Source organism: Girardinichthys multiradiatus, chromosome 23, assembly GCF_021462225.1.
Source record: "Girardinichthys multiradiatus isolate DD_20200921_A chromosome 23, DD_fGirMul_XY1, whole genome shotgun sequence".
In the NCBI taxonomy this organism is placed as follows: Eukaryota; Metazoa; Chordata; class Actinopteri; order Cyprinodontiformes; family Goodeidae; genus Girardinichthys; species Girardinichthys multiradiatus.
The window spans coordinates 50,341,938-50,367,198 of NC_061815.1; the positions used below are offsets into that span (position 1 = coordinate 50,341,938).

A 25,261-nucleotide genomic window follows, 5' to 3' on the forward strand; every position below is an offset into this window, starting at 1 on the left:
GTCTTAACTTTTAAAAAGACAACCACAGAACACAAACTTAGCACATGTGCTGAGCAGATAATCTGCTGGCACTAAGATAGCTGAGTTTCAACAAAAACAAAACCAGTCAGTCAGTCATTTTCTACCGCTTATTCCATAGTGGGTCGCAGGGAAGCTGGTTCCTATCTCCAGCAGTCTATGGGCGGGCGAGAGGCGGGGTACACCCTGGACAGGTCGCCAGTTCATCGTAGGGCAACACACACTCATTCATAAACCTAAGAGCAATTTAGAGAGACCAATTAACCTAACAGGCCTGTCTTTGGACTGTGGGAGGAAGCCGGAGTACCCGGTGAGAACCCACGCATGCACGGGGAGAACATGCAAACTCCATGCAGAAAGATCCCCGGCCGGGAGTCAAACCCAGGACCTTCTTGCTGCAAGGCAGCAGTGCTACCAACTGCACCACCGTGCAGCCCTAAACAAAACCAAACGTCATAAAATGAAAAATGTTTCGATTATTTCATTCTAAACTACTTCTCTCTGCCCAACACTACCTCTTTGTCATAATTGAGTATTTGTTGCTGGACCAAAGGCAGACAAGCACGGAGGAAGCAGAGTGGGATCAAAACTCGTCTTCATTTGCAGGTTTCATTCACATGAAGACGAGGTGCAGGTCGACAGGATATCCAGTTTACAGAGCCTTAGGATCCAATGTGCGGACAAAATCCAGAGAGACGTAACGACACCGCGTGGAATAAAGGACAAAGACAAACTTAAATAGAGATGAAGGTGGACCTGAAACAATGGGGCAGGTAATCAGGGAAAACAGACACAGGTGTGGAACAGGCGTGCAGCAAGACAGAGGGGCAGGTGAACCAGACAAGGATAAGCAAGAACATGAGGAGCCTGACAAGACCAACAGTAAACACACCCAAGAGACCAGAACACAGGGAGATAACAGATCTAATAATACAATAAATAACATAGTCAAACAGAACGGAACCTAGGAAACAAAACAGCAGAAACGAGGAGTCATGGACTAACAAACTAGTAGCAGAAAAAACACCTGACAAAATGTAAATAATTACAAAATCAGAAAGCCACACACAGAGACCACACAATAAACAGAACAGAAGCTAGAAAATAACACACCAGAAATGGGAACTCAAAAACTAACCATACTAAAACAGCAAGAGACCAAACTAAACGTAAACAAACACCAAGCCATAAATAACACCAAGGTGGGAACCTAAACTAAAGAACCCAAAGGAAAACAGAGCACAATAATAATAATCATAATAATAATAGCAACAATGACAACAAAGAGAAAACCATATTAAGTCATAAGAAAAACAACAATAACTAAAGGAGCTATGAACGAGGAAGGAGAAACACAACCTAACACCCAAAATAATTGAAGAAATAAAAAACCAACACATCATTCTCATTCTGTCATTCTGTCGGCCGGCCAAACTACACGTTACTGCTGTAACCACGGTGATGCAGTCCCGTTGTCCTTCCTTCAGACAGAAAAACTGCTCCACTCCTAGTTGTAGAGAAAAGTCAAGCAACGCTTGTACCTTAATTACCCCGTTGATGAATGAATACCGGATACACAAACAGCAATTCATTCGTACTTAACTTAGTGCATATGATCTTATGACACCCTTGGATCCAGTTTGAAGAGTTATGTCTGTTTGCCAGCAAAGAGACATTAGCGTGCTGTGTCTCTCCGTCCAGTTCCTCTGCTGACATGCATGGAAGAGGTCAGTTTGTTGCAAAAGCGGGGTTTTTATTCGGACAGTGACGTCACGGGAAGTGTGGTGTTATTCCCAGTTTCCTGGCTATGCTGGAGGTAGGTTAATGTGATTTATTTTGAAAGTTCCAGAAAAGTTCGCAATGGCCTTTCATTTTGTAACCATGGCTGGGGTCCCAACATACCTTTACAGATGTATATCTGGAATAAAATGAGAAAATATAGCAATGAGAAAACATACTGACCATGTGTGTCATCATCCTCACTACAAGAGTCATATATTAAAATAATATCAACATAAAACTTGAGAACATTTAGTGAATGTCTTCTCAAGCAGTTTGAAAATGACACAGAGCCCTCTGAAGTTTTCCACATTCCGACCCGACCAATCAGGAGTTTATGTAACAGACCAAAGTAAAGTAGATCATCACTGTAGAGTAGAAGGAAAATGAATCATGGTTTTTAAAGATTTGTACAACTAAACATCTGAAATGTGCCCTCTGAGTCAGAACTTTGTAGAACCTCCTCTGGTTGCAGGTCCAGCTGAAGGTCTTCTAGGGTTTTTCTCCACCAGCTTTGAACATCTACAGACTTTGTTTCTTCTTTGTAAAACATCTCAAGCTCAGTTAGACTGGATGGACAACATCTGTGAACATCAGTTTTCACGTCTCGCCACAGAATCTTAGTTGGGTTCAGGTCTGGACTTTGAGTAGGCCATTCTAACACAGGAATCTGCTTTAATCTAAACCACCTCATTGAATCTGGCGGAACCTCCCAGTCAGGTCTTCTGCAGCCTCTAGCAGGTTTTCTTCCAGGATTGTCCTGGATTTAGTCCATCCATCTTCCTATTAATGCTGACAAGCTTCCCTGTCCCTGCTGAAGAAAAGCATCCCCTTAGCATGATGGTGCCACCACCATGTTTCACTGTGGACATGGTGTGTTCAGGGTGATGTGTATTGTTATTTCTCCTCCTTCAGTTCCAAACAGTTCAGCTTTGGTCTCATCTGATCAGAGCACCTTCTTCTACATGTTTGCTGTGTCCCCTACATAACTTATAATGACCTTTGAACTGGATATGTAATGACTTTCTTTCAACAATTGCTTTCTTCATACTATTCCTCCATAAAAATGAAATTTCTAAAATGCGTGTCCTACCAGGAGATTCTCCCTCTTGATCTGTGGATCTCTGCAGCTCCTCCAGAGTTACCATGGCTCTCTTGGCTGCTTCTCTGATTTATGCTCTCCCTGTCCAGCCTGTCAGTTTAGGTGGATGTCCATGTCTTGATTCTTCCATTCTTTATTTTCCATTTTACACTTAGTTATAGAGCTGAACTTCTCCTAGATTATATTGCAGATTTGTTCCCACATGGCGTCGTTCAGCATCACATGATGAGGTTCTGTCTGTTCTACCACACGTGATTCCCTCTGAGACAAACAATTCCCTGTTCTTTCTCACCTGACAGGAACAGGATCACAAACAGGCTGTGGCAGGTTGGATGGGTCAGTGATGGTGGATTATAGCTACAGCACCATTAGATGGAATAAATGTAGCTGTTTTATAAGGAAACACGTTCACACCAGATAAGGTGCAACTGTCCCACATGAAAGGCCAGCCTGCTCAGATACTTGGTTTCAATGTTATGCATTAAAACTAGGTGCTCACATTACTCCTTGTTCTGCCTCTGCTTGTTTCTTGTAATAAAAATGTTTTTCGTTTCTCCAGCGGTGTACACCGATGCTCAGAAAACACTCGGTCTGGGTCGCTGCTGGTTCTTCCGAGCGATATGTTCAGCAGACGTAACACGCACTTCTTTAGCAAATTACAAAATCCAAATGCAACAGTTTCTCAGTGTAAGGGTGAGAAGAGCCGTCCTGTGGCTTTAGTGTCTCAGCTATCTCCTTCCTGTCACCCACCCCTTTCTTTTCTTCATGCTTCATACTCCTGTACCCACAATGCAGTGCAGGATGGCCGTTTGTTTGAATTATGTCCGCAGCGCCTCAGAGAAGGTGAGAGCATGGTGTTGTCTGTGTGCACATCCACGCACACTCCGCTCATGCTGCACCTCTCTGCTGCTGCAGACACCTTCAGCTCATTCTTTGTTCATCACTGCTGCAACAACGAACATGTGGAGCCAGACAGCAAAATACACAAAATAATGAAAATAATAAAATAATACACAAATAATGATCTTTGTTTTGAGAGCAGAAAATTAGCCAAACAGAAGAATAATGCAAGTAGCACCAGGCAGGACAGGGAGAGACGTGGTGGCCAGCTTCCTGAAAGGATTCACACACACACACACACACACACACACACATACAGAAACTTGCCCTAATGTGGCTAATTCATTACATGGTCATCCTCAGCAGAGACCACGATGACTAGATTCATTTTAACTTAAAATATTTCTGCAGTTAGAAAGTGACGGACATTAACGTTTTTATTCTTTGAACTTCAATCTTAAATTCCAACAATTAATTTATTTTACTGGTTTTGTTTGTTTTAATCTTTAAACCAGTTCCTCTTTTATTTGTCTGATTGAATTTGAGGTGAAGCGCCTGTAGAGTCTTTGGTTGTTCCGATTTCTTCCGGCAGAGGCAGACTGATTATTATGGAAAAACATGGAAAACTACCCACACCCTTGAACATCACTAAAAGCAGACCTGACATTTGCATGTCAAAGCTCATCTTCTCGTACTCTAAAATGCAGATTTCATGTTCTGTCTGACCGCTCCATCAGCAAAATGTTTTCTGTCAACTTTCCAAAGATTACTTTTTATCGTTGCATAATGAGAGGCTGATGTAAATTTACCTCGGACTAATGCATCGTTTTGCTGTTAGTGGAAACAGATCAAGGATGAAAACATGTTTTATCTAAATACTAGTAGCACTTTTCATAGAGGCTAGCATATATGACTAGGGATGCACCCAAATGATCAATTGGGCCAGTATCCATATTAATCTTGCTGTTTTGGCCAATAACGGTTAATCATTGGTTATTAATATCGGCCCGGTTTTACGGTTTTATGAACAAATACTGACATGCAAGAAACTAACATCAGCCCATGCTAATGTTAACGCCGATATATGACGTTTGTGGGAAAAATCGTTGTGCCACCTGCCAGCCTCCTAATCAGATGAATTTCCTCCTCACACATTATTAAAGTTCTCAGTTAATATTTTAATGTGGAAGAACTGATGTATGGATGATGTTTACTAATGTGGGTCAGAAATGTGTTGATCATACTCAGCTGTTTGTAGTGGCAGGAAGCAGAACTGCAACCCCTTCATCATCTGATGACATGACAGCAACATTTTCATGTTACTGAACCCCAAAGAAGAAGAGTTTATTAAAGGTGCAGCAGTAATAAGAGCTTCGGAGGAACTGCACACCAGGGATCCATCAGAAGAACATCAGATCATTATCTGCACTGCAATGGAAGCCAGTGTGATCACACAGTATAACCTGGCCCCGGGTGCCCATTGGACTCTAACTAAGGACTCACTTTCCATACCTTTAACGCCCCCCCACCGGGAAAACATTAACTGTAATATGCTTTTAACTCATGGGTGTTTGCCCAACCGGTCCACATGTGTTTTGTGGACCTGGAGAAAGCATTCAACTGTGATGCCCTGTGGGGGGTGCTCCAGGAGTATGGAATCGGGGGCCCTTTATTAGGGGCCATTCGGTCCCTGTACGAGCAGAGCAGGAGTTTGGTCCGCATTGCCGGCACTAAGTCGGACCTGTTCCCGGTGCATGTTGGACTCTGGCAGGGCTGCCCTTTGTCACCGGTCCTGTTCATAACGTTTATGGACAGGATTTCTAGACGCAGCCAAGGGCCGGAGGGGGTCTGGTTTGGGGACCAGTGGATTTTTTCTCTTCTTTTTGCAGATGACGTGGTCCTGCTGGCCCCCTCTAGCCAAGACCTACAGCATGCGCTGTGGCGGTTCGCAGCCGAGTGTGAAGCGGCTGGGATGAGGATCAGCTCCTCCAAGTCCGAGGCCATGGTACTCGACCGGAAAAGGGTGGCTTGTCCTCTTCAGGTTGGAGGGGAGTTCCTGCCTCAAGTGGAGGAGTTCAAGTATCTCGGGGTCTTGTTCACGAGTGAGGGAAGAATGGAGCGGGAGATCGACAGACGGATCGGTGCGGCTGCCACAGTAATGGGGCGCTGTGCCGGTTGTGCCATTGTGGTGAAGACAGAGCTGAGCCGAAAAGCAAAGCTCTCAATTTACCGGTCGGTCTACGTTCCTACCCTCACCTATGGCCATGAACTTTGGGTCATGACCGAAAGAACGAGTCATGAATGAACACCAGTCATGTGGAGGAAGTTTCATTCATTATGTTAAAAACATATTTCCATCAACAGGATTTAATCTTCAGTAGAATATACAACTTGTTAGTTGTCAGAAGTGAAGGAAAGAGAGGTGGAAAGATGTTAAAATATAACTAGAAATGCAGCATTCAGGCTTTCGTGGCTGATACCGTTTTCTTTCACATCTGGTGGTTTCCAGAAGGACTAAAACATCTAAAAGAGAAAATGTTCTGCAAGTTCTAAATGTTTGAGACCAACTGAAGATGAAGGTCTTCCAACATTATCTCCACCTGTGCGTTAAGGCTTGTGTCCCTCAGCTAATTTTTGCTGAACTCAACAAAGGGCATCAAACTACAGGCTGTTAGTCAATGCTTTTATAGACTGTTAACGGTGGAAATTCTTCGTTTTCAATATTCAGATTTACAGTTTTTGACTTTCTGATCCCCAATCAGAGCTGATCAAAAGAATATTGACTGTTTCTGACATCCAGCTGATTGGTGCATATCTGGATATAAATACTCAGAGGTATCGATACGTTGGTTTTGTGCTCCACTGTGCCTAAGTATATGTTGAAACAAGGAAACTGATCATCACTCTGAATGAACATGATTCCTCAACAATGCAAAGAAAACAGCATGGCAGCTTGTGAAGGTGTTACATTTTGTGTGAAACAGAATCAGAATCAGAATCAGAATCAGAAAAGCTTTATTGCCAAGTACGTTTTTGGACATACAAGGAATTTGTTTTGGCGTAGTCGGTGCAATACAATACAAATTAAACAGTATAAACATATCTACAATATAATATAAATATATGTGCACAGTTTTAAGTGAGTGAGAGTAAATATAGAGCAGTATAAGATGCAAGAGCAATACAACAGTGCAGGTGATCATTGTGCAAGTAAAGCAGGAGTCCAAGCTGAGCGTTAATGTAACACATAGAGTTACAGGTTACAAGTGTCCTGTCAGCAAAAAAGGGGGGGGCATGGGGGAAAGGGAGAGTGTCAGGGTGGTTTCTGGGCTTTGTTAACCAGGCTGGTGGCAGATGGGAAAAAACTGTTCTTGTGGCGTGAGGTTTTGGTCCAGATGGACCGCAGCCTCCTGCCAGAGGGGAGAGTTTCAAAGAGTCTGTGACCGGGGTGGGAGGGATCAGCCAGAATCTTCCCTGCCCGCTTCAGGGTCCTGGAGGTGTACAGTTCCTGGAGCGACAGTAGACTGCAGCCAATCACCTTCTCAGCAGACCGAATGACACGCTGCAGCCTGCCCTTATCCTTGGCTGTAGCAGCGGCGTACCAGATGGTGATGGAGGAGGTGAGGATGGACTCAATGATGGCTGTGTAGAAGTGCACCATCATAGTCTTTGGCAGGTTGAATTTCTTCAGCTGCCGCAGGAAGAACATCCTCTGCTGGGCTTTCTTGATGAGGGAGCTGATGTTTGGCTCCCACTTGAGATCCTGGGAGATGATGGTTCCCAGGAAGCGGAAAGATTCCACAGTGTCAATTGTGGAGTCACAGAGGGTGATGGGGGCAGGTGGGGCTGGGTTCTGCCTGAAGTCCACAACCATCTCCACTGTCTTTAGAGCATTGAGCTCAAGGTTGTTCTGGCTGCACCAGTCCAACAGATGGTCCACCTCCCATCTGTACGCGGACTCGTCACCATCAGAGATGAGTCCGATCAGGGTGGTGTCGTCCGCAAACTTCAGAAGCTTGACAGACTGGTGACTGGAGGTGCAGCTGTTGGTGTACAGGGAGAAGAGCAGAGGAGAGAGAACACAGCCTTGGGGGGAACCGGTATTAACTTATAAATAATAATTTCCAGTTTTCTCTGACATCTGATCTCACAATCTGTTTTTTAAGGACTAAAACCTGCAGGTTCTTTGAAAATTTCATTTTTTAAATTTCAATTGAAAATGAAGGAAATCTATTTATGCATCAAAGCATTTCTCCTTAACTTTTCTCTGATTTTAATTCAACTAAAAGATGGCCCTCACAGTGCAGGCTCCGGGTTCATGTGTTTAGAAACCAAAGGTTTGTAGGGGAGAAAAAATAAATCTAATCTTCAGCATTTCAGCTGCAGATCAGAACCAATCCAGGACAAATAAAAGGTCTCAGGAATCAAATCAGTTTGTTTTTTAATCACCTTCTGGCTAATCGGAGTAGAGCCGCTGCTCCTCCACATCGAGAGGAGCCAGTTGAGGTGGCTCGGGCATCTATACCGGATGCCTCCTGGACGCCTTCCTCGGGAGGTGTTCCAGGCACGTCCCACCGGGAGGAGGCCCAGGACACGCTGGAGGGACTATGTCTCTCGGTTGGCCTGGGAACGCCTTGGGCTCCCCCTGGAAGAGCTGGAGGAGGTGTCTGGGGAGAGGGACGTCTGGGCGTCTCTGCTGAGTCTGCTGCCCCCGTGACCCGGTCCCGGATAAAGCGGAAGACGACGAGTACGAGTGCTTTTAACAGAAAGCATAAGTATTCATACCTCCTGGCTCTTTTCACTTTTTGTCACGATACAAACCTAAATATGTTTAATTAGGATTTTACGTTACAGACCAACACAAAGTGAAAATGATTTTCTCAAAAAAAAATGAAATGCTTTAAACATGACAGTGGCAGCATCATGCTGTGTGGATGCCTTTCTTCAGTGGGGACAGGGAAGCTGGTCATGGTTGATGTGAAGATGGATGGAGCTAAATTCAGAAGAAAACCTGTTATAAGCTGCAGAAGACTGGAGAACCAACCTGATCATACAGTCAGAGATCCAATGGATGGTTTAGATTAAAGCTGGTGGAGACAAGCCCTGGAAGAGCTGCAGCCAGAGGAGGTTCTACAAAGTTCTGCCTCAGAGGGGCGGAATACAGATCCACACCGCACTTTTCAGATTTTTATTTGTAAAACATGTTGATTGACCCATTTCCTTCTGCTTCACATAAAACAAAATACACTGGAGCTGTGGTTCCAATAATATTTAGGGGTTATGAATGATTTCTGACTTTTCATACTACTTAAGTTCATAAACCAGACAGTTTATTTTCTGAGACAAACTTAATGCTGCTTCAGTCTGGTCTCTCACCAGAACCACCACAGCTTTCTGTTTAGAAGTCAGTTTTTATAAAAACAGTCAGAGAACGGACATTTTTATTCTTCTTTATTGTAAGATGGCTCCTGATTGGGTATTTCTGTCTGAACAAAGTAATTCTCCATCAATCATCAATGCTTTGCCTCAACATTTGACCCAATCCAGTAAAACATTTGCAATAACTCCTGTATGTATGCCCGCCCCCTGCTTTTTTTCTGTCCAATAATTACTCAGCTGGCAGTGATTGGCCACTGATGAATCCACGCCTCTGCAGTGATCCTGTGTATGTGCGTCGGTTGTCCTCCGGATTTCAGCAGAGGAAGCTTTGAATCAATTTACCAATAGACCTTATGATGAATCCAATCAAATAGACCAATTATATGGAAGGAAATTAAATGCTGGTCTCCGTTTTTTTGTCCCCTGCAACAAACATCTGTGCTTTAAACTCACAAGCGCACACAAGGCAACATGGAGATTGATACCTATCATGTCTCTGCTAATCAGGTGCTCAGAGAACAAAGCTGTCAGGGGAATGCAATCACATCACAGATGATGAAATCGTTTTCTGTGGATGAAGTTGGGAGATGAAGTACATGGCCACCAATATGAATCCAGTGGTTATTGTCAATTCTTTGAAAATGACAGAGGAACGAAACTTGTTGGAGATGTGGCCTGAAAGTTATCAAAACGGTCCTATAGCGTTAAATACAGCTGGAGAGCAGGAGATGTTTCAGCAACGCTACAAGAGTCCTTGTGAGCACCACAAAGTGGTGTGAGCCACTCAGCTGTGCATCAGAAGGTCATAAATTCTCCTGATGAAGCAACAAACATGCAGACAAAAAAATTCATCAGCAACGTAGGAAGTTATAAACACAAGATTGAACAAATCAAGTCACCCATAAAATTCAATTCATTTCAGTTTATTTCTACAGCGCCAATTCACAACACATGTCGTCTCAAGGCTCATCAAAAAGTCAGGTTCATACATTCCAATTAATCCTAATCATTGAACAGTTCAGTTAGATTCAGTAAAACCACAAGAAGTAAAATATTTAGATTTTCATACTTTCCTCAGTTAATTTTTATATTTAATTACGTTTAGATTTCAACTAGAGTTGAACATCAGTATGAGGAGCAATGCTTAGAGGGTTATTCATTCAAACATGCTTTAATCATACCTGCAGGTTCAAGCAGCTGAAACAACCAGACAAGCACTCAGTGGGGGTCAAAGTTCATACAGACTAACAGTTATATAGGAGACGTGAGCTTTGATGCATTTCTAAGTCTAACCATAACACTTTGGCCCGTTAACCACAGCATCCACCTAGCTTCACGCACATGACAGCAGCTTCAGTCCACTGGTGGATTACTGCTCTCCAGATGGCCGATCAGGCTGTGTTTGCCAGCCTAAAAGCAGCCTTTTAATGAGATAAAACACAAACAGAACCATATGTTCACAGTCCCCAGACTCACTCACTGTGTTTTTGACTCAAGTCATCTAACAGATGCCTGCACTCACAACGCTGCTGCAACAAGTGGGCACAAAGAGAACGATCTCAGATCCTAACATCTCTAACCAAACAGTTTGAGCTCCAAGCTGATTAAAACTGTTCACATCTTTGCTGGAATCCTAAAGCGTGCTACAACCTCTCTATGTGACTTGGATTGCATCAAAGCATCTCCTCAGAAAATAATTACGTTTCTAGCTGAACCTGGCTCTCATGAGTCCAAACCAAGCTGGTGCCAACCGTTAACCACTAGCAGCTGGTCAGGCAGACATGAAACAAGCTCTGAGAAAAAATGACCAAATAAATGAATATTACAGTTTGCTGTTGATGACAGAAGTCCTGCCAGTATGTGTGAATATTTTCAGGTTGGATAAGAAGAAATAAAATGTTTACTTTATTAGGTACACCTTGCTAGTACCTGGTTGGACCTCCTTTTGCCCTGAGAACTTCCTTAATTCTTCATGGCATATAGATTCAACAGGCTCAGATTCTGGTCCATATTGACCTGTGGCGTCTCGCAGCCGGTGGTTTGTCGGCTGAACATCCATGATGACAATCTCCTGTTCCACCACGTCTCTGTTTGATGGAGATCTGGTGACTGTGGAGGTAATTGGAGGACAGTAAAGTTATTGTTGAGATGATCTGATCTTTGTGACATGGAACATTATCCTGCTGGAAGCAGGCATCAGAAGATGTGGTCAGGAAGGGATGGGCATGGTCAGTTACAGTATACAGCACAGTAAATATCCCCCACACCATGACACCTCCACCACCAGCCTGAACCATTTATTCATGGCAGGTCTGGCAATGTTTCTCCAATCTGTTCTGGTCCAGTTCTGGTGAGTCTGCATGAGTTTTAGCTTCACTTTCCTGTTCTTATCTGACAGGAGTGGTGTCTGGTGTGGTCTGCTGCTGCTGTAGCTCATCTGTTTCAAGCTTCCTGTTTGTTCAGAGATGTTGTTCTTCAGACCACGTTTGTAACCAGCAGGTATTTGAGCTGCAGCTACCTTTCTACATCTGCTTGAACTAGTCTGCCCATTCCCCTCTGATCTCACATCCCACTAGATCAGCAGATACTGAAATACCCAGACGACCCATTTCGCACCAACAACCAAACTAAGTTCAAAGTCACGTAAATCCTCTTTCTTCCTCATTCTGATGCTCATGTTGAACTCCAGCAGCTCGTCTTCATTGCATCTAGATTCCTAAAGGCATTGAGTCGGTGGCTTGTGATTGGCTGAGTTGCAACAACCAGGTGTACCTAACGAAGTGGCCAGTGAGTGCATATCTCTGAAGCTCAACAATATTTTCAGTGACGTGGTTTCCGTCTCCAGTCAGCCTCCTGAGATCTCAAGCATTTCATTTGCATTCATAGTTTTAAGTTTAACTTTTAAACTTGCAGTTAATTGTGAGTTTTTCTCAAAATTTAAACCAAAGTCAGATCATAAACCTGAATGAAAGTCTTTCTCATGTCAGGCATTCAGATTAACAGTCTGACAGTAACGTCCTCTTCACTGACCTTCAGCGCTGTGGACAAGAGTTTACTTTGACTAAACCTTTGGCCCTACAAGGCCCTTTGGAGGGACCTGCAGAAAGGCAGTTAGGTACATTAAAGTGCTTCATATTACAAACATGTAATCATTAAAAACAAACCAAACCAGCTTGTTTTTCCTTCCCTCCTTCTGCTACAGGAAGGACCTTCTTCAGGGTAAAAGCTGACATGACTGACATAACAGGTGGTGCAGACAGTGGGGCTCAGGAGAAAGGAACTGGAGATTTAGAAGACTGATAAAAGAGAACAAGGAGAAGGAATATGGATTAGCGATGGATAGATGGGGTGTGAGAAGAGAAAATGTGAAGAGGAATCAAAGATGAGAGGAGGAGACACAAGAGGGGAAAAAGGGATTATGAATGGAGAGGCAGGAGATAAAAGATGGAGGAGATGAATGCACAGAGATGAGGATAGAAAAGAAAAGAAGACAGAAGTCAAAGAAAAGGGGATTAGCGGCAGACGTATCCAGCAGAAGAAAGAGATTAAGGTGGAATGATACACTTTTTTATTCTTGTTTCTAGAGAGCAGGACTATAACTAACAGATGAGTCAGTCTTTGTGTTTCTTCTGTTGCTTCAGTGAATCTCTGCTTGTGTTTGTGTCCTTCCTCCTGACCTTTTGTGTCTGCAACAGTCTTCTTGTCGATCATGTTGCTGATGTTAGATGCAGATCATCAGACCCATGTTCTGCTCTGAGGACATTATGTTTGCATTTGTACCTTTTATTGCAGAAAGAGAAACGAGAAGTCAAGGCGTTCATTGGAGGAAAAGTTCAGTGTTGTACATTTAGAAAGCATGACTACATGCAGTCTGTGCGTGCATCTATCAACCAGCAGGTTGGATACTTTAGTAAGTAGGTTTTTTAGGTTTGTAAACATCGTAGGCTAAGAATCTGTCATTAGGAATTATCTGCATCCTGAGGCTTCCAGAAATGTTAAACGGTAACATCTTCTTGTTACAGCGACTGGGCTCTGGGGGTGGAGGGACAAATGGGTAGATGGATTGGAGAAATGGAAAGAAGGGGGGAGGAGAGGAGGCTCAGGGTTGTTGGGTTCATGAGAGTTGGACGGTGAGCAGGCTGTATACCTTGAGCTAAGCAAATTAAAGTAAAAGTAAAAGACGAATGGCAGTGGGGTACAGGGTCGTTGTGAGAGAGCAGCAAACAAGTCGTTGAGCAAGCCGAGGGAGGAGGATGAAGGTATCGCTGGAGGATGAAGGAAGGAAGGAAGGAGAGCGGGAATGAGCGGCGGAGTCGTGACTGTAGCTTGATTTACGGAGGCTTTCCTTTTAATGAAATTGTTTCAGTGACAGAGCCGGTAAAAGGCCCTTAATGGATTGGTTGGCCTAATGTAATGAAATTACTCCCTCTTTCACTACAGAGAGAGGAAAAAAAGAATAAAAGAGGACGTGGGGGAGGAGGAGGAGGAAGAGGATGGGAGAGCAGAAATGCAATTAATATTTACAGAGCAGACAAGCAGGGTGGGCTTTAGTGCCACTCGCTCTCTCCTTCTCTAAGTCTGCCTCTCGCCCCCCTCTCTCTCCTGGTGGCCAGAGTGCGGCGGGGGAGGGAGGTGATAGGCTGACGGCAGGCAGGGCACTTCAACACACCGGTCTCCTCTCTCTTGCTCTCCTTTTCTTCTCCTCCTCCTGTCGGGGCTGGTCACATCTGCTCGAGGTGAGAGGCTTCACCTCCGCCTGCGTGGACTAGTTTTCCCCTGAGTGTGTGTCTGAAGGAGTGTGTGGGCTGGGCGCCTTGCCGCCAGGGTGTCCTACCTGCTGCTTTAACCCGCAGCCGGGGTATCACCTTCACACATACCCACACATTCATTCATGCAACGCATCTCGTAATAGTCCCTCCCCCGGCTGAGGCTAAGCGGACCTTGCAGACTCAGATCTGACTCTCTCCCATCTCTGTCTCTGTCTCTGTGTGTGTGTGTGTGTGTGTGTGTGTGTGTGTGTGTGTGTGTGTGTGTGTGTGTGGGTGTGTGTGTGTGTGTGTGTGTGTGTGGGTGTGTGTGTGTGAATGCTGCAGGCAACTGGACAGCAACCACATCAGCTGCATTGAAGATGGAGCTTTCCGAGCGCTGCGCGATCTGGAAATTCTGTAAGTAGGAAAAACTGTGGTCCTCTCATCCTGCTCCTCCTCCTCTGCTCATCATCAGTTTATACTTCTCATCTTTCGCCCTTTTCACGTGTTGCCTTTGAAACGGGATCTTTACGGCCACTCTCTTCCTCTTTGTATCAGTCTCTTATCTGCCTTTAGCCTCTTCATCCTTTCAGTTTTTACTCGGTGTTTACATATTTGATCTTTTCTGCCCACTTTCATTTTGTCCTTCATCCCATTTCACCCAACTTGTTACTTTTCTGTCTTCAAAGCTTTAACTTAAAGATGCTTCAGCTGAGAAAAGCAGTTTAAACGTATGTGTGAATGAAATCTGTGTAGCAAACTGCTTTTTGAGATGAAGAGCAGCACATCTGTCGTCCTTCACATCCAGCACAAACACACTCTCACAGGCAGTCATACAGAACATTAGATCAGTGCATCTTCCACCTGCTGTGGTTTGCATCTTCCCTGCACCATGTGTGCTACTGCATGTAGGGGATTTTCCCTCAGCATACAACGATGCGTTCGGGTTTTTATGTGTTTGCTTCTAGCTATTTGACTTGATTCAGGGTGTGTGAGGATGTGTGTGTTCTCTTGAGCCAATGTTTTTATAGCAGCTCATTTGTCACTCTGCACAAATGTGGTGACTGGCGATGGTTCAAGCAGTTTCAGTAGTGAGGGGAAAGATCTCCACTTTTCTGCAGAACTATACTGGTGCATCGCTCTGAATGAACACCAGTCATGTGGAGGAAGTTTCATTCATTATGTTAAAAACATATTTCCATCAACAGGATTTAATCTTCAGTAGAATATACAACTTGTTAATTGTCAGAAGTGAAGGAAAGAGAGGTGGAAAGATGTTAAAATATAACTAGAAATGCAGCATTCAGGCTTTCGTGGCTGATACCGTTTTCTTTCACATCTGGTGGTTTCCAGAAGGACTAAAACATCTAAAAGAGAAAATGTTCTGCAAGTTCTAAATGTTTGAGACCAACTGAAGATGAAGGTCTTCCAACATTATCTCCACCTGTGCGTTAAGGCTTGTGTCCCTCAGCTAATTTTTGCTGAACTCAACAAAGGGCATCAAACTACAGGCTGTTAGTCAATGCTTTTATAGACTGTTAACGGTGGAAATTCTTCGTTTTCAATATTCAGATTTACAGTTTTTGACTTTCTGATCCCCAATCAGAGCTGATCAAAAGAATATTGACTGTTTCTGACATCCAGCTGATTGGTGCATATCTGGATATAAATACTCAGAGGTATCGATACGTTGGTTTTGTGCTCCACTGTGCCTAAGTATATGTTGAAACAAGGAAACTGATCATCACTCTGAATGAACATGATTCCTCAACAATGCAAAGAAAACAGCATGGTAGCTTGTGAAGGTGTTACATTTTGTGTGAAACAGCAAGACCGATATTAACTTATAAATAATAATTTCCAGTTTTCTCTGACATCTGATCTCACAATCTGTTAAGGACTAAAACCTGCAGGTTCTTTGAAAATTTCATTTTTTAAATTTCAATTGAAAATGAAGGAAATCCATTTATGCATCAAAGCATTTCTCCTTAACTTTTCTCTGATTTTAATTCAACTAAAAGATGGCCCTCACAGTGCAGGCTCCGGGTTCATGTGTTTAGAAACCAAAGGTTTGTAGGGGAGAAAAAATAAATCTAATCTTCAGCATTTCAGCTGCAGATCAGAACCAATCCAGGACAAATAAAAGGTCTCAGGAATCAAATCAGTTTGTTTTTTAATCACCTTCTGGCTAATCGAGCTACTCGAAGACAAAGGCCTGACCTCTATGAAAGGATGAGATGAAACAATGAATATGAAGAAGTTATTTAGTGCGGGTATAAATTATGGCTAACTTCTACAAGCGGTTTATGCCCAGCAGAGCCACAGAGGGAAACGAGATTTTCACTCAAACGAAACAGGAATCATTTTAACTCTAGTTGGTTGATTCTGGAGAAAATGTGTCTCATTATGACTCAAAGAACTGCTGTCACATGCACTGACTGTTAGAACCATAGACGGTCCTCCAGAACCACGTTTAGATTGTTTGCAGGACAGAAACTGCTGCTAACTAAGCCTCAGTCACGGGGATCAATGGGTTTTCTTTCAGTTTCATATGAAGAAGCTAAAAAAACCTTTAACCCCAGTTCAATAATACGAAAATCATCAAATAAAATATGTACATCTGTCTAAATCACACATGAAGAATAACTGGTTACTGATCACAGAGGATAGGGGTGTAAAAACCTTCACTGAAGGCAATATTTGGCCCATTTTGTTATCTTCTCCTGCTCTCTAACCTCCATCAGGACTTATAAAAGTTAAAGATTTGATTTTAAACATTGTGACAGACACTTTCGTAAATTTCCATCTGATGATTCCTTCATCTCTGCATTTTATTTCCATTTAGCAGAGTTAGCTTCTTTCAATGCCTGCCTGCCTGCCTGCGCTCTGTGCCGAGCGCACAATGGAAGTGATAGGAGCCAGATAGCATGGAATCAGTGGTGCGAGATACAGCATATTAGCAATTCATAAGTCTCTGACAGCTGAGTGCTCGGCAGGATTTACGATTCACTGTAAATACGCAGCCTTTCTCATTCACAACAGACAGCATGACAGCACACCGTAGATTCACACAATGTGACGGTTTAATAAAGCCGGATCTCTGTGTGTGTGTGCAGGAGGGCACAGGGCTTGAATGACAGTAAGCAATTCTGGCGCTGGAATGATCTTCATTTTGAACATCTCCACACACTCACTCACACACAGATGTTGGTGTGTTCTCACAAACAGTCGAAGCCCCATCTGCTCGGTTCTTAGGGGCTGATTTCGTGACTGTGGTACAAAATGTGATGATAGAGATAACAATGATTGGAGGTCATGTGACCATCAGGTGTACGTTTAAATGTGTGTGCTGTTGTAATTCTGTCACTGTGAGGACCAGTTTAAGCTGAAGACCTTCAGGTTGAGGACGTTTTCAGATCCATCAGCTCTTTAGCGGGTTTCCAGGTGGTTTTAGGTGCTTTTGTTTTTCTGAGGACCGTAACACATGAGGAGAAAGATGTTCTGCAAGTTGTTTCATAAAGACAGTCTTTCTAAATCCAACAAAGATAAACAAGATTATCTGCATTTAAGCATCAAAGCATGTGTCTGAATATTTTATCAGATTATTATTAAAATTATGGGAGTTCTTTCCTTTGATACAGTTAATAAATAAAAAACATACCAGATTTTTTAGTATTCGACCCGGCAATCATAATCACAGCTGATCAAGGACGGTGCGTCTAATTATTTACTGGGTTCTGTCTAATGAGTCCTCCAGATGATTTTATTTCCTCATTTCCTCACATGCTTCAAAATATCACATAAATATTATCATGATTTGTTTTATTTTAATATAATGATCACAACTTATCACAGTTCTCCTTTAAAATATGGCATTTCTAAACAGATTTTATTAAGTTTGCACAATGTTTCCAAAAGTATCATTATTAATAGATATTTAAGATATAAGTCCCTATTATCAATTAATATTGTTATCACTGTTTGCAAATTCATTAAACTTCTAAGTTTAACTTCAGCATACACGTTAACATTATTGCTGTGTTGCTATTAGTAGTTACATTTTTCATTATTTTATTCCCCTCACCAATATTTTAGGACTCAGAATATCTTCTGCATGACAGATCTGTCAGGGAGAAATTACAGTCTGCAGCTTTGACACACAGTGCATCCAACTTTAACATCGTTGTATTTTTATCAGCAGAGGAAACTCTAAGTTGTTTTACTAAGCTTTAATAAATGTCATGTTAAACTTTATGTATGGTTAAGGCTGTAACTGAGGTTCAGCTGCTCTACCAAAAAAAATAAACCGTCTCTAGTCCTACAGTTCAATATGTCTGACTAACTGGTAAAAGCTTAAACAGGCAAACCAGAGCAAGAATGCAACCTAAGCTAAATGTTTACTTAGCATTAGCATTAGCTGTTAGGTTGCTAGAAGCTGCCAGAGGATAGGACTTCTCCTGCCGTTTCCAAAAAGTCTTCAAACAGCATTTCTTGTTCATCCATGAGGTCCAGAGTAGAGCTGATGCCCCTCAGTAGAAAAATATCCCTGCTTCTCTCTGCTTGCGTCTGCAGCATCTCAGACGATGCATTCGTTAAATACCAAAAAGGAACAAGTCATCTGAAATTGGCTCTGATGGTAACTACTAGCATGCTGTTCATTAAAACCAGTTACCAGTGTGAGCTGCAGGGAGAGAGCTGCTGGTGTTAAAGGGCCTTTCTCTGTGCAGGGCATGCATGCATGTGCTAGAGCTGCACAATAAATCACAGAGCTGCTTTGATGCCGTATTTGATTGGTTATTACATTTCAAGTGCTGTGCATTCATGCACTGCATGCCAGCAAAATATGTGGGTTTCAGATGTGCTTGATGCTCACACCTGAAGCAGATTAAATGTCTGACATGCTAAAGCTCACACAGAGTGGTGGGGACATCCTGTTGATGGAGGAGAAAGAAGAAAATGTAGTATAAATTTAACTCATCATTATCAATGTTCAACAATAACATCACGTCATGTATTACTTAGATGGAGCAGCCCAAGTTTTTGTCCCATCATCCTTAAATGTTCACCTGCATCTCAGCTCTCTATTTCTGTGCAAATGAGACATAAAGGAGTGAGACAATGATCACCGCATGGTAATATATGATTGTTACGTTGTGTCTGGGTCAACATTAGCAGGAATTTACAGAAATATGAGACTTTACCCAGTCTGAAGTCCGAAGTGTGTGTGTGTGTGTGTGTGTGTGTGTGTGTGTGTGTGAGTGTGTGTGTGTGTGTGTGTGTGTGTGTCACATGCTAAGTGAAAGCTGTGCTGCTCAGTGTGTGCGCCACTAATGAATCTCCACTTTAATTAATCTTGTCATTTTTAATTAGGCAATGTTTCTTGGTAGGCCAGGCTTTATCTGTGTTTACTATGTTTCACAGGAGCTGGTCTGATGATTGGAAGCTGAATATTAGGGCGTCTGGCTCATTATGAAAATGCTAAATGGATTGAAGTTTGTTAGATTCATTAATCTGGTCGTAATTGTTCTCTGGGAATAAATGAGTGATAAGTGATTGGATTTTGGTGTTTGGAATTAGACAGCATGTTAAACCGTCAAACAATTAAAAGGATTGTTGTTTTTTACCATTTCACCTCTTGCCAAATGAAAAGCTATGGAAAGGTTATGTTTCCGCCTTTTTAGATGCAACCTCATATTACTAATGTAAAACTCAGTTTTTAAAATAAAAATGAGATTTGTTTAGAGAGATTGATATGAAGCATTTCCCCATGTTCAAATATTCTTCTTTGCTGGATAAAAGTGGAGGTTTGGTGTGGTACAAGCAAGCTACTGCAGGCTATGATTTATTTAGACCCCGAAGGACTGAGGTTTCTTTCCTTTCCTTATCACCAGAGAGGAAGAAAGAAGAGCTATTTCAGATAGGGCTGTTTCCAAAATGGAGAAGGGTTTAAAGAGAAAAGAAAGGAAGGAAGGAAGAAGGCATGTGATATTGGTGTTGTAAATTCTGCCAGCTCCTGAACATTATTTATTTATCTGCTGTTGGGCCTGAGGAGAGAGGCAGAGGGACACTGAGAGACACAGAGGAGGAGATGCAGGAGAAAGAGAGAAACTATCAGATAAGGAAGAAGAAAAAGCAAGATTCAGAGGAGAAGACAAGGTGTGGATATATGTAACATATAGACAAAAATACTTGTCCAGTTTGTGCAGATAAAACACAGGAAGGAAGATGCTGAGAACCCAAGAGTTAAACATGTCAGAAGGAAAATGGAGCGAGGTTGGAGAAAGCTGGTGAATGAAGGAAAAGCAGAGTGAAAACATAGATTGAAAAGATCAGAGCACGAAGGCATTAATTGTTGATAGAACAAATGTCTGACTGACTGACTCAATTTGGCCCCTTTGTTGTTTCCAGAAAACCAAGGCTGTCAGATAGACTCAGAACAGCATTTCTCAAAGTGAACACGGAGAACCCGTCTGGGTTTCTGCTGGGTTCATTTGCCAGTTTTAACAAACTAAAAAACAAACATTGTTCTGTTAGAAATGTTGTTTCTTCATATTTTGACTGGCATGTTTATTCTTTACATACAAATGTTTGTTGGACAAAAATCTGAATACATAAAAATAACAGAAACTTAATTTTTACCAAGATAAATATAATAAAAAATTAGATATCTGTCAGTATGATCATTGTTACCATGTGGAAACTAACTGTCACTGTAGTGCAAACATCCATCCGTCCGTCTGTCCGTCCATCCATTTGTGTTCTTTTGAAGGAAGTTCAGTTCATGATAAAGATAAAAGATGTTAGCATGCTTGTATAAAATGCATACATGTATAAATATGTATGTAAAACATTGATTAAATTACAAAGAAGAGAGACTGCGATAGGGAGATTGTCTCTGAGCGTGTTTGTGTGTGAAAATGATGAGGAGTCAAATAAATGATATACTAAAGTCTCTAATTCAATTCAAATCAGCTTATTTATATTTTTAAATTTACAACATATGTTGCCTGAATGCACTTTGCAACAAAAAGTCAGTCCAATCATACAGATGCCAAATCAAGCACATCTATTCCAGTTAATTCTGGTTAACAAACAGTGCATTCAAATTCAGTTTATTATTCAAATTAAAACGTTTTTCTATCTAAGGAAACCCAGCAGATTGCATCGAGTCATAAACTTGCAGCATTCACTCCTCCTCTGGAAGAACTTGTCCCAAATAAAATAGAACATTGGTTCAAAAAGGAGAAAATGACATTAATGTGTTTAATGTCCTACACGTAGGTCAATCTGTAAGGATAAATTCAAACTCACAGTGAGTTTCCATCGTTACATTTTGAAATGTGACATAGATCTGTAGACCATACAGTAAATAAATTAATTTGTAACCATGATGTGCAATATTTCAGACCTACTTTTTCAAGCAGGTATATCAATATTCAACCCACAGAAATAAATATTTAGAACGACTTTCACAAAAACGAAAGTCAGATTAATTTTCATGTTGTTAACCTGTCCCTTTGCCTAAGCCCACACCTATACCCTGGCAATTTACATGAAGTCATGAAGAGTTATGGTTTAGTCTTTCCACTATGCTACAGATTCACAAAGTCAGCTACTATAGAAATATGCATCTAGAACTAAATCTTAGACTTTGAATCAGATGGAAAGACAATGTTCACACCTGAGAAGGTGTACCACTCGATTTTGGATAGCTCAGTTCTGCACAATATTGCACTGGACAGTTGGGTTAAATTAGATGATCCGCAGCACGATAAGCTAAACATATAGGTATATAAAAAGTTTAAACAGCCCTGGTAAAATTACAGCTTTTTATGAGCTTAAAAATACGACCATGATAAATATTTTCAGACCTTTTTCCACCGTTAATGTGACCTATAACCTTTTATAACTCAAATGAAAAAAGCTCAAATCCGGGATCTGCAGAGGGCTTCCAAAGCATCAGAGGATCTCACTGTCAAAAAGTCATCAGTCTTTGGCATGCAGGATTGGGCAAAGAAATGTAGAACTGTGATGAAACACAGAGAAACTGAAATGTGACCCAATAGTGACATCACCAAGAACTAACTACTCAGCAAACCTGATAAAACAAGAAGAAGAGAGTTGGTGAAGGAGGCCACCAAGTCCACAGCACCATTAAAGAAGTTGCAGGATCAGTCTCTAATATGGCTGGTCTATGGGGAAGGACGGAAAACTGAAGCTTTTTCCTAGAAAAACATCCAAGCCCGGCTTGGAACACAGAGAAAACTTAGATTTTGTCCCTCGCCAGATGTTTTTCAGCATTGTACAGTATATAAACATCATGAATAAGGCTACAAACTTTTGAAAATCCTAAATCCACTTGTAGACATGACCTGTGCAAAGACTTATGCATCTGAGGTAAACTAAAGCAAAGTTACATAGCTTTTAATAATGAGTTACCTAGGCGTTGTGCCCATTGGCACAGTATGGCACATGTTGGCACCATTTAAAAAAATAAATTGTGTTTTAACTTGAAAAACTTCATAAACGTTTGTTTTAAATGTTTAGAATGGTTCGTTTTAACATATTCTTTATTTAAATTGCCAACGTTTATTTTCCATTTTCAGTAAAACAGTGAGAAACTGCTCTGTTCCGCTTCACATTCACTGACAGGGAGCTTTATGCAGAACAAAATCTCCAGTTTGGTTGGTCCGAATTGCACAAACGACCCCTCCTCTTCATCCGTAGAGCCAGTAGAATCAGATTATACCAAACACGTTCACGTCGGTCCCACCAATCACCAGCTGTGAAAAGATGAAGACCTGCAACGCAGACTGAGTGACTTTTACGTTAGTCCAATCAAGACGATGTATTCGGAACCAGGAAGCAGGAATTTAACCAGAACCGCCTGCAAAGCACACTGAATAAATGAGGCCCTGATGTGGTAACGATGAATTCCAGGCATCAGATCTTTGAGCGTATGAATGTTCATGCGCTGTGATTGGTCAATAATTACCAGTAAAAACGTTCCAGTCATGACTGAGCCCAGATCTGGACCGGTTTAAGTTCCAACGAGACTCAGTGGATCAGGCTGGATGTTCAGCTGGTTTTACTTTTCATTTACTGTGAACATCAGAGCAAAGACAACAATTTATTGGATCAGATGCACAGATGATCAGATTCCACAATATTCCATGTCTTACAGAGGATTCCCGTTCATAAGTATATCTAAATCCAGGATTCTTTAATAATAATTTGTGGGCCGGGTCCGGATGGACTTGCTGTTTGGTCCAGATCTAAGAATGAAACTGCTGGTGTAATTTCTATAAAAGATGAATGTTGAATGGAATAAAAATCATTTTAGCAGCAGAACAGAAAGTTACTTTTTCAGAATTTTGATAATTAGTTGCTTGTTGTTCAGTTACAGGAACTCTTCCAGAACCTGCAGTGTGATGGAGGCCGACCCGTGGGTTTCTGCTCAGCTGCTACAGGAAGCAGAAAGGCTCAATTTGTAAACCGTTTCTTTCCACACGGGCAAACCAATCACTGCTGAAACTGTTCAACGCCCCAATTAATAACATATCTATTTTAAAGCACTTAGCATAAGGCTAACGGCTGATTGTGAATTCTGCTGTGTTGTAGTGAGTGCGTGTGCGTGTCTGTGAATGAGTTAATCCGGTTAGTGTGTGGGTCTGCCGGGCCACATCAGAATAAACGATGGCTCCCTGTGTGATGATGAATGGTAATTTAGATTTAACATAACTGGACTAACGAGCGCACTAATGACTCCAGAGCTAGCCTGGACAGCTCTCATTCGATGGACTCACGGCTTGCATCCCAATGAGCTTGGAGAAAGGGCACCCACCCACACACACACACACACACACACACACACACACACACACATACACACATACACACACACACACACACACACACACACACATACACACACACACACACACACACACACACATACACACACACACATACACACACACAGATCTGAGGGGAATAAGATGCAGAACTGTTTTAATAAATGCAGTCATACACAATTATTAATTAACAAATGGTTGTGGCAGGCAGCACACAGGCTGAGAAGGAGTCTGAGAGTGCTCAGACGTGTCGTTGGTGTGTAACGTGTTGCTGAGAGCTTCATGAGTGCAGGGCAGCGTTGATGTCAGGCTAATATGAAACTGATTAATTCATCATTACACATCGGCTGGTTTTAAAGCAGCTGAATTAGATGTAGGTTTTACTCACCGATCTCTCGACTCAAGATTTTTCTCCCTGCTGACACAAAGATTAATGAAAATAAATTATAAGTACGAGATCATTTTCAGATATAAATAACATTAATCACCTTAATTTATCTTTAAAAGATCCATGTCAGAGTCTCTGGGAGATGTTCAGAGTATATATATATATATAAATACATGTATTCATATATATATATATATATATATATATATATATATATATATATATATATATATATATATATATATATTCTTCAGATCAGGTGGAACATTCTAATGTTTAGCTGCTGTAAAATGACAGCAGTCCATCATCAACACCACATTTTTCAGGATTCAGTGATAAAAGCAGAAGCTGCTCAGCATTCAGAGCCTCATCAGGACTGAGATTTCTTCTTCTACTCTTAAATATGGGATGTGACTTCTTCATAGAGCATTTAAATTATACTGCATGGATTCCTGAAAGCTGCTGTTTCCATCCTTCATTTGCAAAATATTGTCAAAATATCAAAATATCAAAATTTTTCAATATCGCTGATGTTCAAACTAAATGAGACAGTTTCTAACATTTTTCGTCCCTGAAATGGTTCATATGCCCCTTGTTGCACACACTGCATGTAAGTGTGGTTCCACTGATCTGTAACAGGATACCAAGGATATCAGGGGACATACTGAGGTGGGCCTAAATGGAGGATGTTAATCTTTGTTTCATATAATGATCTATTTAAGATTAAGGGATTATTCTACTTCCACAAAACTGCTTCAGATGAATAATTGTTCTTTAAAACAAAAAGTGAAAATATACTTCAGTAACTTATGAGTTCGTCACTCAGACAGCTCCTCTTCACATTATTGAAGCACACAAACTGGTGTTCAGAGTTGAACTGGGAGCACGCTGCTATTTAACCTGCTTCAGGTCTGGTTTCACCAGTGTTTACATGCACTGATTCATCACAGCATTTATAAATGCTGCACTCTGAGTGCTTTCAGCCAATTTATTGTGACATAAACATTTCCTGCAAAGTGAGGATGGAAAGTTTTGGATTGTTGAACAAGTTGTTGCAGCCAGAGTAGCCAAACACACAGTGTCAGGTTAGTGTACCTCAGTGTTTTCAGCATCTTCACAGTAAAAGCAAAGCTCTTAACTCGCTGTCATCCTG

At 41.7% G+C, this 25,261-nt stretch overlaps 1 protein-coding gene across 1 annotated transcript in view; it reads left to right on the forward strand.

The window, feature by feature from the left end:
• Positions 1-25,261, forward strand: part of slit3 (slit homolog 3 (Drosophila)) — a 304,073-nt gene that overhangs the window by 168,400 nt on the left and 110,412 nt on the right. The window contains exon 6 of the mRNA XM_047353248.1: positions 14,212-14,283. Within this exon, the coding sequence (XP_047209204.1) occupies positions 14,212-14,283 (72 nt within the window). The remainder of the gene's footprint in view (positions 1-14,211; positions 14,284-25,261) is intronic.